Source organism: Scleropages formosus, chromosome 21, assembly GCF_900964775.1.
Source record: "Scleropages formosus chromosome 21, fSclFor1.1, whole genome shotgun sequence".
In the NCBI taxonomy this organism is placed as follows: domain Eukaryota; kingdom Metazoa; phylum Chordata; class Actinopteri; order Osteoglossiformes; family Osteoglossidae; genus Scleropages; species Scleropages formosus.
The window spans coordinates 16,854,938-16,868,123 of NC_041826.1; the positions used below are offsets into that span (position 1 = coordinate 16,854,938).

The 13,186-nt window shown below is 47.7% G+C and overlaps 1 protein-coding gene across 2 annotated transcripts in view; it reads left to right on the forward strand.

Moving 5' to 3' along the window:
* Window positions 1–13,186, forward strand: part of tmcc3 (transmembrane and coiled-coil domain family 3) — a 44,172-nt gene that overhangs the window by 17,846 nt on the left and 13,140 nt on the right. Inside the window, exon 1 of one of the 2 annotated variants that reach the window (XM_018730193.2) lies at window positions 3,554–3,782. The exons of the other annotated variant lie outside the window; for it this stretch is intronic. Coding sequence (XP_018585709.1) covers window positions 3,780–3,782 — 3 coding nt within the window. The 5' untranslated portion in view covers window positions 3,554–3,779. Of the gene's footprint in view, window positions 1–3,553; window positions 3,783–13,186 lie in introns of those variants that run through there. 2 annotated transcript variants of the gene reach the window in all.

Below are 13,186 nucleotides of genomic sequence, written 5' to 3' on the forward strand. Positions count from 1 at the left end.
ACCCACCGCTGTCCTCATTTGTATTCCTCTCCTGGCCCATGTCCCTGGCACATTTGCATGCGCTGATTCGTACAGCACACACTCATTCTTCTGGGGTGTCAGGATGATGGTTATTCTGCCTTCCTCCAGCTGATTTTCACACTATTTACATGGAGCCCCCCCCCCCGCCAAGTAGTGACATGAGCAGTCTCTCTCTCCCTCTGGGTGGGTGGGTGGGTGTGTGAGGGTTGTGGCAGCCAGGAAGCAGCTCTTTGGGTCAGAAGCCTTGGCAGAGCATCAAATTAAGTTAAAAGTCTTTGGACTGCGTCTGACCAGCGTGTACATCTGCTCCGTGTGGCGCCCCTGAATGAAACAAAGGCCTCGCTCATCGAGTCGGAGCTGTGCAGTTTGGATGTCTGACAGCATGGTTTGCTGCCTGGCAGAAAGCGTGTAACAGCACAGCGCTGTTTAATGGCTTTTTTTAAAAATAGAGCTGCTTGTCAATTAAGCCGTCAGTCTCCATTCACTCTTATTTTGCATTGAGACATGCGTTAAGCGCAAAATATTGCCAGGCTGTTTTCCAAGGCAAACGAGCTTCTCGTTGCTGTTGAGATTTACAACTTTTCTTTTGTATTTTTACAATCAGCGCTCCCCAGCAAATTGAAAGCATCCTCACAAATAAAAGTATTTCACACCTATTTTTAATATATTTTCAATGTTTGGCTTTTACTGGGGTGTGGCGGTGCAGTGGGTTGGACCAGGTCTTGCTCTCCGGTGGGTCTGGGGTTCGAGTCCCACTTGGGATGCCTTGTGATGGACTGGCGTCCCGTCCTGGGTGTGTCCCCTCCTCCTCAAGCCTTACGCCCTGTGTTGCCGGGTTAGGCTCCGGTTCCCTGCAACCCCGCATGGGACAAGCGGTTTCAGAAAGTGTGTGTGTGTTTGGCTTTTGAGGTGGGAACATGCTGCCAATTCCATATGATGTCAGACTGTGCTGCCAGTGAGGAGCTCGTCTGGACAGGACACAGAGTTGGTGGGAAGGAAAAAAAAAAAAAAGCCATTCAGACTCATGTAACTGTCCAGCTCACTCTCCCCTTAGATGGATGTTACAGAATTACTCATCTTAGAAAGATGGAGTGTGCATTATTTCTAAAGTGCCAAAGGACCTCCCATAGTCACATCTGTATTTATCCATTTAGCAGATGCTTTTCTCTGAGTGACATACAATTGTTAACTACTATTTAGCTGACAGCTTTGTCCAAGGTGCGTTACAAAGCTAGATATATTACACTATACAGTATCACCTACCTTATTTATACAGCAGAACAATGCAACATACACACTAAGGGGAATGTGGCATCATTTCACCAGAAATATGGCTTTAGACTGTGGGATGAAACCAGAGCACCTGGAGAAAACCCACAATGAATGCAGGGAGAATAAGTAAACTTGTGAACCTGCTCTGGCACGGGGCCACCCTTAAATACTGCGAAAGTATAATATTTGAATAATCACCGATTAAATACTGGCTTGATTCCCTATAAAATTTAGTCTTTATGTAAACTCTGGCCGCAAACTCCAGCTTATGGCATAGTCGTTCGAGCCACTGCTTTGGATCCAGAGGTTGCTGGTTCAGATCTCACTTCCTGCTGTAGTACCCTTGATCAAAGTCCTTACCTTAAACTGTGCCAGTAAAATTACCCATCTGTGTGTGTAAATACCTCTAGGTATCAACATTGTAAGATGAGATATTCATCAGCTAAATTATTAAATGTAAATATAGATATTTGATTAAAACGTTGGTCTCAAACAGGTTTGTCTGTACAAGTGTTACATATTTTTCAAAGAATGTTTAAATTCTTCCAGAAGTACCAAGTTTAAGGAGAAAATCTATTTTATTGTGACTGCCTAGCACCCCTTGTTTGCATGTTGTGCCAAGCGATACTTTATTTACGTAAAGATTACATCTCGGATTACAGCCGAAGAAAGAATTATCTTTGAGACAGCGATGAGCAAAGACTGATCATTTTCCACTACAAAGTGAATATTCAGTCCTTAAACTATTAATAGACTGGGATCAAATTGCAATGTACATAATGCACCAAACTTATCACATTTCTTGCTAAGATCTTTAAAAATTAATAACTCAATGAAATATTTTAAAATATTAATGTAGGGTTCTGGTACTAAGGAAACATTGTGAGGTATTAAATATCTCACAGCAAATGTCTCCCCAGATTCTGTACCACAGATCATCATTTCATGGGTCATAATTTTTCAAGTACCATCGAAGTACCAGACTTTAAATGCATATCAACGCTCAAGATCATTTTGAAAAATACATTTTTTTTAGTTCTCCGTTTGCATTCTTGCATTTTCCACCATTTCGTTATTTGGTGTTTCTTTTGCCTGTTATTTCATGCTGATGTGATTGGGATATTCTACGGGTTATTTTCTCATGTTCTCATGAAGTAGCCAGTCTTTCTCCAAGGACATATTTACCAGCTAATATAGTCATTTTTATAATCAAATTCAGTGTTTTCTTTGGATTGTCATCCAACTTCCAGAGCTGTGTAACATTGCCCCGACACTTTTGCAAGTGTTCTTCAGATTCCAGCGGTTCTGACGAGAACGATTGGCATGTCGATTGTTGTGACCAGAGTTTCCTGTCCTTGGACAAAGAAATAACTGGAAGGTGAGCTGGGTCCTTTATCATTCATGAAGTATTTGGTATCAGGAAGCCAACTACCTCTAGTTCAACAAGTCTGTGTCATTACTCAGAACAGGAACAAGTTATAAGAGTACAGCAGGCAATCACATAATCGACCCCATGGGTTGATATATTATTCATGGTAATTAGTTTGGGTGAAAATGTTTTTAAGGGTTCCATGCAGCCGTTTGTGATTTGTGACAAGTACCGGCGGGTTTTTCACCATTGCCTTATTTCCTTACTTAGATTTAGATTAGTGTTGCGATCTCTGAATCTCACAAATGTATAATAATCACATAAAACAGGAAGTCATTGACCTTCGAAGACTGACTTACAAACAACACTCGTTTTTCAGGTCCAGCCCAAAATAAAGGTGGTCAGGAAAAAGGATTTAGGACTGTCGCAGGGCTTCAGGACCAACCGGTTTAGAAAACATGTTGGGAGAGTTCCAGGATTCTGTCAGTACTGCTGAAGAAATAGTGGTGGGTGGTTAGAGCTGGAGGTCACCCTGAAATTGCACTATAGTGACCAACTTTGAAGTCTGCTACACAAAATATATATTTGTTGAATATTTCGATGTTATGTAAAAAGGGAGACAGTTTTATTTCTCATATATCCTCTGTTGGAAAAGCATAGCTGAGAGATTGCCAATAGTTGTGTTTTCTCCGAGTATTATTGATGGTATTCAGTACAGTACCTGACAAGTTAATCTCTGTCCCTCTTATTGCTTTTGTCATAATTAACTTTAGCGTGGGCGGAGCGAAATGGGCGGAGCTCGGTGGGCGGGGCTTGGTAGGCGGCGCTCGATGGGCGGGGCTCGGTGGCACATTGTGCGGTGCGTTGCGTCGCTCTGCTGTCAAGGGACAGTCCAGTGGAAGCGCTGCGGAGCTACGAGTGGGAGAACACACCCCTCACGCGAACACACACACACACACACACACACACACACACACACACTTCCCAGTGGAACACGATGGAGCTGCTGCAGTAGGGTCTCCTCGAACCCGGCTCCGGGACTATGTCCAGCACCGAAAATACTGTGGATTAAAGTTGAGACGTGGAGAAGCAGAACCTCAGCAGCAGCGGCGAGGACATGGTAAATTTCGACCTCCCTAGGCGGTTGTCGCTGTCGGTACTTGTAGCTGTACAGACACAGTATTTCAGCCGCGGCGGCTGTGGAGAAATGCGCTCTTGGCTCTTGCTTCCTTTGTTAAGTCAGGTCTTACTCCTCGGTATCTGGTTGTTGGAGGCGATCCCGAGCGCAGCTCCAGGTGTCCGGCGAGTTAATTCTTTCTTCTTGTACACTTTAGTAACTGAGCTCTCCTCCAGGTTTTTTTTTTTTTTTTGAAAACAGAGGTCAGGTGTGTGTGAGCGAACGTTCTTGCCGTGTGTAGAACATCATCATGCCGAGACGAGAGTGAGAGCGCGAGACTCGAGGCGCGCGCGGCGGAGGAACGCGTTAGTGGCAGCCCGGCGTAGTACTGACTGTGTGTGCGCTTCGTCCGGCAGCATTTCGCCTGTCCACGCTGACGCTTTTTTGTTGAGATTTAGTTGCCGGATGGATCTGCGATCGTGTCCCGGACGCGTGTTTCTAATTCGAGCGCCATAGCCGCGTGTGACAGCGAGCGACACGAGCGGAGCGGAGCGCTAAGTAAGGACGGTTGCGCGGTTATGCAAGCGCTGGAGCGGCGAGCGGTTTCACTGCCTGACCTGTGCGCTCCCGCATTGTTCACCAGAGACATCATTTCCTCCGCCGGCCGGGTGTGTGTGTGTGTGTGTGTTCCCGCGGATCGCGGGCGAATGCACTGGCTCGATGATCTGCACCCCAGGCTCGCTCTCACACACACACGCGCACAGAGGCGCGCGCGCTGCACAGAGTGCGTGGGTGCGGGGTGTGTCAGTGCGCTGCCACGGAGACCCCGGTCGGTACGTGGGACTGGTATAGCAGGATCTCGTGTTCCTGGGTGGTGGTTCGGAGCAGCCTGAAGGTTGTGGCTTTGAATCCCGCCCTTGCTTTAATACCCTAGCCTAGGTCAAGGTGCTTATCCTGGTGATGGATAGGGTGAGAACACCTTCTGTGTGAATAAAATGTGCAAATCACTGTAAAGTTGAGTGTCTGTCATTGCAGGTCGCCGTCGAAAACAGGTCAGGAGCGAAGGAAGCATAAAAAGGAGGTCGTTTCTGTTTCACGTTTCTATTCTGTTTACCTCTCTGGCATGGAGGGTACCAGACGTGCGGGAGTTTCAAGGAGAACCCGGTGCCCGGCGTTGGCTTGTCAAGCTCAACAAGTGCTCTCTGGACACGCTGTCTCTCACTCTTTTCTTGAGAGCTGCAAAGCATTGAACCGTCAAGGACAGTGACACTTGATCACAATGCAGCAGGTTTCACTTCCTTAAAAACGGGAGGGTGCCACATGGTCCTGAGCTCACTGCTTTTGGGGCTCCGTGCGATATCTCCAGCTCCCGAACAGGATGAGCTGCATCACGTGCTCCGCGTTATCGTCATCTCCCGCTTGCGGCCGTTGTCCCGGAGATCTACCTGCTCCAGGTATCTCCGGGGAATGGGTCCAGCTGGAAATGGCCAGGAATTGAGAGCGGGCTGGCTGAGATCCCCCGAGCCAGGAGAGCAGGAGGAACTTGAGAAAGTATTCTCTCTCTCACCAAGCAGTGCAAGCTTCGCAAATCGATTGCCAGCATTTTAATGATCTTTCATTCATTGTTTATCTGGTTTGGAAACTGCCTAGCCATGCCTTCACCTGAACCCGAGATGCTGATTAAGTGTATCGGGGAAATGCAGGTAAAGCGGATCATGGATTCTGCACTGTAAACAAAATATACACTTGTGGGGAACCTTAGCAAGGAATAGTAATTGTCATGTAATGCAATGTAAATATAACTTTGAGATGACGTGTGTCCACACTATGGTATTGTTTGTTGGAAGATTTGTAAATGTCCCACCTGTGACAAAGCTAAATTTGCCATTCCTATGACCAGATGCATTTGGTGACTGTGATTATGGTGTTTCTAATGCGTTGACACGTACCATTTTAAACCGAGTGCCGGCATATTCCGCAGTAGCATTAACCGTTAACAGCTGCCCTTTTTTTTTTAAATTTGACATTTGCATACTTTGCTTGTGGTGAGAGGTGTTTCCTGGTTTGTCCTCTTCTCCGTCTGTCTCTGTGAGTTTGTCGGGCCAGTTTTGGAACAATGCTCCGCTCTTTTGCATTGTGCTGGAGAGACCGTGGAAGGACTTGTGTCTAAATTTGGATGTAATGGTAGCTCTGGAGAAACCCGATTGCACGTTGAGCCCGACGGGTGGCCCTTGGTGCAATTTTTCTCGACTTCTGTTACGCGTTAACTTAATTCTTTGCTTCTTCGTTTAAACTTTCTTTATTGAGTTGTCGGATGTACACATAGCGGGACTCGAGTTGGCCGGTGTCCGTGGTATAAAACGAATGAGAGCGGCCTTCACGTAGTTGCAGACGCGAGACAGGATAACCTGATTTTCCTAAAGCCCTTCTGGTTTTCTATTTTTCACACAATCTAGGAAGAACCACATGTGCCATTTATTATATGAGTTTTACATTTTCTAATCATTACTTGAAAGCCACTCATTTAAATATTGATGCTTTCATCCTTTACAAACAATATTTTATGCATAATGTAATGTACATTCTTGCATTTTAAATGAGAAAAGTCTGAATAGGGTATTTGAAGAGGTACATTTGTGTGCAGGTAAAAATGGGTTTTTTTTTTTTCCCCACCTGATTTAGGCAAAGCGGTTTGAAATAAACGGTGTTTCCTGCAACAGAAACTAAATTTGTTTTCACAGCGTGGGAAATAATGGCCTTTCTCAGTTTAGGCAGATGGGCTTTACCTGTTTTTGGTCTGGTTTTAAAAGGGCAAAACTGAAACGGTCCTGTTTGTGACCGCTGACCAAGCACTAGCTCTTGACGTGGAATCTCTCGAGTCTGTTTCCTCGTCGCTTTGTGGGAAACTGAGCGTGGTTTTCACATCATCCGTTTCGGAAAAGACAGAAGTGTCCTGTGAATTAAAGCCGCAGTAGAACATCAACAGGTTACCGTGGAAAATTTGTAGTCACTGTTCTGTGGTATTCTGTTGTCACGGCAACCTGTGGATTATCGTCACTGTTCAGTTTGTATGAATGATGCCCTTGTCTCGTTGCTGTAGTTGCTGCAAATACGGCCAGTCCTGCAGATTTATGAGGCAGAGATGACTGTCTTGACTAAGGTGGTGGAGAGAGGCAGGTAGTAAGAGGCTCCACTAACGGTCTGTGTGTCTGGCATAAGAGCAGGGACACATCATCCACTTTCTCTGGTCTTCAGGATCTTAAATTTGTCAAGAGCTTTGTTTGAAAAGTATATAAAATGTGTAGATTTGAGTGAAATAGTGTTATTTTGACAAATTTGTCATTCTCGCTTTACAGCATGAAATGTGTTATGAAAATCTTGGGCTCCTCCAGTCCCTTTCCTGGAGTGGATGGTACCATTGAATCTCCCCCCCCCCCCCCCCCCCACCTCTTCCTTTTGTTTTCACTGGAGTCCACTTTTTGGAAGCACATGGGTGGCGGAAGGCCATGCTTACTTAGGTTTTGTGTTGAGAGGTGAGGATTAGGACTGAAGTCCTGTGCTAAGCCCATCTGAAGGGCTTGTCTCACGTGCTGTGGAGACAGACTTTCCTGTGTCTCTGTGTCCCAGAGGCTTATAGTTCACCTTCCATCTGCCAAAAGTGGAAGAAACAAAAGACTTCCAGTGTATTCATTTGATTTGTTCTCTATACATGGTTGTCTACAGGTGTGAAACTGTTCTCACCAGGTGGAGCAAGTTCATTGAATTTTCTCGTGAACCTTGCTTATGAACGACTTCATCTTGCTGACTTCAATGCGACATCAAACGCTGGTTCCTAGGTGCCTTATGTCACAGCTCTAGGATGAAGATGTTGAATTTACCTGTATTTTATACACCTTTTTTTGATGGACTTGCGTGTCGACGGTAATGCACTTGACCCGCGGTCAGTGTTCTGACACCAACTGTTGAGTGTTAAAACATATCTAACGCTCAAGTCTAACACGGGAAGGGGCTCCAGCCTGTCCGTGGATGCCGCAGAACAATTCAGCTGTTTGACTGGATGATTAAGAACTCTTGGGCAGTGGGAGGCTCATGGGGAGAGGAATTCCACTCCCACAGCTGGTGTCTTTATGTCTGGTGTTGTGGGGTGTGTGTATTCAGTCTGACATGAGGTATTACCGTCGTACCAGCCCAACATGGTCATCGCTCCCAATTGTAGAGACCAACAGCAAACACTGATAGACCATTTGTCCAGCTGCTCCGCTGTGATTTACAGAAAATGACCAGCACAGTGCCACCCCCACCCCCCTCCCAGGATGAACAAAAGACCCAGTCGGGTGTGTCCATAGCACCCTTCTCATAAACATTTCCAAGTTGTCCTGCTCGAGCTCCAGTCGTCCCCCGTGGGGGAGGTTCCAGATTCATGGAGTGCACGGTTGTGTGTGTGTGTGTGTGTGTGTGTGTGTGTGTGTGTGTGTGTGTTTCATTCAGTGTTTATTTAAACTCACTCAGAAGTGTGTTTTGCTTTGTCTAGTGGGGCTTTGGCTTCAACAATAGTACTAGGCCAGACAGACACTTCGGGTGCATGCGGTGATGATGATAATCACAACACACACACACACACACACACACACACACACACAGTGTCCGAAACCGCTTGTCCCAAACGGGGTTGTGGCAAACCCGAGCCTAACCCGGCACCACAGGGCGCGAGGCTGGAGGGGAAGGCAGACACCCAGGATGGGGTTAATCGCAATATGATAATGTAATAGTAGGGAAAACAGTAACCATGAGCATGGAATTCAGTTTTATTCTGCCAGAAAACAATGACACTAATTCTGCCACAACGGGGGTTTTTTTGCCCCAGGCTGCTGCCGATATTCATGCGGGAAGCTGGTCAGGTGGTTGCCCAAAGGCAAGCGGCAATAGATCACAACCTCCGGTTTGTATCATTCCTGTAAAGGAGTGATGTTTGTCTGTTTGCGTCAGTTTCGTGGCAGTGTTATTTTGATGGGATTTGCTGGGGGCTGTTTTGTGTCTGAGTTGCCGTCGCCCAGCAAAGTGAAGTCAGCGTTGTTGCCGGATGGTCCAACGTCATCAACATAATCGAAAATTTAGCGGTCCGATCCATACGTGATGTTTCGAGTCATGATGGCCTTTTAACTCCACATTCTCAGTTTAGAAATGGAATTTCAAGTTCTGGGTGTTTTTGTTTCTCAAAGGTGAGTGAAAGACTACAAATGTTTTTTTTTTTTTTTTTTAAAAACAGAAACCAACCCTGATAGACAGTAAATGTTTGAAGTCTTTTTTTTTTTTTTTTTAGCGATAAAAGAATAGATTTTGGTCTTGTTTTTGTGTCACAAAACAAGACTCCTTGTTCACGCGAAATCTCCCAACCATTCCAGTGTAAAAATTTTGATATGTTGACCAAGTCCAGTAGGTGCAGTATCTCTCCAGTGGTTCATCCCAAGGAGTTTAGCTTTGACAAGGGTACTAAATGAAATGAGAGTTGTCGGTATTAAAGCAAGGAACCCCTTAATCTTTCCTTTCGAAAGAAGGGATTAAGAGAGAGCATGAATGAGGAATGGGCGATGAGTTATTTTTTGTTACTTTCTGGGCACTTGAACCCTCACGGCAGTTCTTCTCTGATGTTGTAATAGAAAATAAGGTAATGAAATAGGATGTATGTCTTGTGTCATTCCTGGTCCCGCCTCCTGAGGACCGCGTGCATGCGTTAGAGAATGATGACGGTAACTGAACGATGGTAAATCGCAGTGTAGCTCAGCTGTTGGACCACTGGACTCTCGACCCGAATGCTCTCCTCGGTGCTGCCGAAACCGATACTTGGCTTAAAGTGCTCTCGTATAATTAAATCGTGAAGTTCTACAAGACATCATAAACCCCTGCGTCTAAACTTGTCAAATTATACATTTATTCATATGAACAAAGGGCAAAGATGCATTCGCCTTTACAGCATGGACAAATAATGTGTGATCTTGGCAATTCTGTTGCGGTGTCGCTCTCACGGGCGGCGATTCATGTGAATTATGAAAATTACGTTCATGTTTCATTCTAAGGTGATCTCATTTAATATTCGGGGCTAATGCGTATAAATGCACTGTAAACGGCGTGTAAACGAGTTGTATCGATTGATCGCATTAGTCTTTGTGACTCAGAGCTGAGGTCTGCGCCGCACTACTTGTTATGTAATTTCTCTCTGTATCGCACTCTGCTGATTTGCATCATAATGGTTGCGTTTTTTCCCCCCCCAGTCCAGCTATTTAACTGGAACTTGAAAGGAATACAGGCTGACATAAGCTGGTTGTTTTTATAAAAACATGCAGTGCTGTGCTTTTGAAGCCGGGGAGGTTGGCTGAACGTGGCTATGGAGACATTGCAGCCTTTGAACGAGAGTTGAGAAGGGGCTCTGCCGTGAATCGGGCTCGATCGCCGTGGTTGTTGGCTCCAGGCTCGACCGGGGGCGTCAGGGTGACGTGACCCGACGTCTTCCGTCCTTGTCCAAAGTGGCTGCTCGCGTTGACGCTCCGACTGCCGGCCGTCGGCGCTCTTCAGAGCTTTCCCCAGCCGCTGGACGAGGCCTCCCTCCTCCGCTACGTGCCGCGTCTCATCCCTGGGGGGTCGGCACACCGCGGTTGTCCTGACCGCGCAACTTCAAGATCCGTGCGGTCGGTGCTTTGCATAATTGGTAGCGGAGGAGTGGGGGATGCTCCTTCGTGAGCCCGGATCGTTCTCTTGCCTTCCACATGACACACTTTGGCCCCTCAAGGAATGGATTAGCATTAGTCTCGTCTGCGTCTGCGTCTGTGTGCGAGTGTGCGTGAGCCTCACTTGCTCTCCCTGTCTAATACCCATCATCCTAAGTCTGTGCTCTGGCATTGACACAGACGCAGCTCCGCACGTCTTGTTTCGTCCGTTCTGCCTGCCTCTCTCCCTTTCCCTAGGCTGGCCTTTCTTCCCTTTTCCTACCCCGTCGGGAGGTTCCCTGAGCGCGGAGAGGACGTGTTGCTTGGTGACGGGCTCCAGATTATCGGTGCCTGGAGAGAGACCCCCGCCTGCGGGTCGAAGCCAGAAGGTGTTAAATGTGTGACAATCCGCCGCCATCGTGATGAAGTGCTCCGAGTTAATAGCAACGCGGTCCTTGAGCACCGTCTCTATCTAGTGGCCTCTTCCCCAAAGCCGTTCTGACTTCAGGTGATGCGGGTGAATTTCTTACAGCTCCAGGTCTTACATGATTGAGGGTGGCGATGGGTTGGAATTCTGAATGGGTTTGAAATTCTCCATTGACGTTTTGATTTAAAAAATAAATAAATAAATCAAAATCTGCAACTTTGGTTGAGGGCTGGAGAGGCGGCGATGAAGCTCTTGTTCCGAGCGCAGGCAGGTAAAGGATTACGAAGGCAGATAATGACAGCAGCTCTCGCTGGGCGACACCGTGCTAAGACGCACTCTCTCTGTGCTGTATCCGTATTCCGTGATGTGTTCTTCTTTGAATTAATTGACGCCGGACGACAGCGGGCAGCTGCGAGCCGTCGTCTCGGTCTCGCGGTTACCCGCGGCGTACTTGGCTCCTTCCTGCCGTCCGGCAGTTCGGAAACGCGGGGCGCGCGCGTCCGGCCTTCGCGCTCTGCGCTCGCTAGCCGTAGTCTGTCCGCGCGTGGGGCATTTATCCGATTACTGGCGTCTCCTTGCCGGGTGTTTGTCCGCGGCCAGCTGGGCCGCTTGATTTCCAGACAGCCGAAGAAGAAAGGAGCTGCCGACACGAAACTCGCTGCGGCACTTTGAACCGAGTTGACACGAGTCCTCTCGGCGGGTGAACAGTGACCGATTTCTTGGCATAATGGTGCCATCAGGGTAGAAGGAGGGAAAAAAAAAAAAAAAGTGCGGTGTTGTCTGTGCACATCTTTTCACGGCATCATTCCTTGTCAACAGCACTTGCTATAGCCTTCATATGCTAATTCCTTTTCCAGGGAGATTTATTATAGATTTCATTGATTTTTTTTTTTTTCATTGCTCATTCTAGGTGTTGTTAGAGAATCCAAAGATGACTTTCTTAATGTTGCTGCATTAGAAAGATATGGAATATAACATTGGGGGGGCAGCTGGTAGCGTAAAGGTTAGAGCTGCTGCTTTTGAACCTAAAGGTCACAGGTTCGAGTCTCACCGCCGGCTCTAGTACCCTTGAGTAAGGTACTTGCTCTAAAATTGCTCCGGTAAAATTACCCAGCTGTATAAATGTAAATATTTGTAAGTAGCTTAACATTGCGAGTCCCTTTGGAGAAAAGTGTCAGTTAAATGAATACTTATGAGTGAATATGAGTCGTAAGGAAAAGCGGATAATGAGCGGACGGTGGGGGCCGGCGCCTGTGGTGCGTCGTGCCAAGTGGGTTCTGTTGGTCAACCAAGAACCCAGCTGACAGCCGTCTCCGAATCGCTGCGCACACACACGCACACACTCGGGTGCCTATTGGTTTCGCTAATTATCCGGAAACGATTTCGGATCCTGCTTGGCCTCGTCAGATGCGATGTCCGCTCTCCGGCATCTCTTTAGTTTTAGCTCTAGGTGTCTTAGTGTTTCCGTTTCCACGTCGTTTTGCCTGGCGCTCGTCTTTCTATGTCAGCCGTCATCCTCTGCTGCAAAATATATATATTTTTTTTTTTGGCGCTTTCTTTCCCCCGCAGAGTAATGGCGCGACCACCTAATGTTTCCTCGAATGATCCTCCTGGCTCCGGTTGCTCTGCTTAACTTCCTACAGGGCTGCTTTTGGCATCTCGGTGTGCGCGAGGGCAGAAATCGCGTAAGAGCTGCGAACCGCATTCGCGCGTCGAGGTCCGCGCCCGTCGCCTCCATCTTTCGCGAACATTTTGTTCCTGGCTAATGGGTCCTTGTATACTCGAGAGCCCGACAGGTTATTTTAAATTCTAAATCCGACTTCCTTTCGGCGCCGCTCAGACGTGCGTTGTGGAAAGCGACGCGAGAGGACGGCGTCCGGATGGCTGCCTTTTCCTTTAGTCATGCGCCCGTCTTGCTCAACGTGCCCTGGAAGATGTTTTCCCCAGAGGCTGCGTTTTACGTCGCGCGCGACACAGCCGAGAGCGGCGGCGAGCTCCACGTTGAGTAAGGAGGCATGGTATGCGGTGCGTATGGGCTCCCCGTGGCGAGAGGGAGCGGGGCAGCGAGTGTGTCATTCGGACGAGTCCGGGCAGGAATCGGCGACTGTAGGAGCGCGGCTTTGCTCTCGGAGCGAGTCTCGTTTTCCGTCGGCGTCGTCGCGGCCTCTGCGAGTTGCCTCGTGGCTCCGCGTACCTGTGCCCGGCGCCCGTCCCCCATCCCTCGCACCCGCCGCTCGGGCAGCGCTGGGATTGCCCGAGCCTCCGGGTTAACGCCGAGT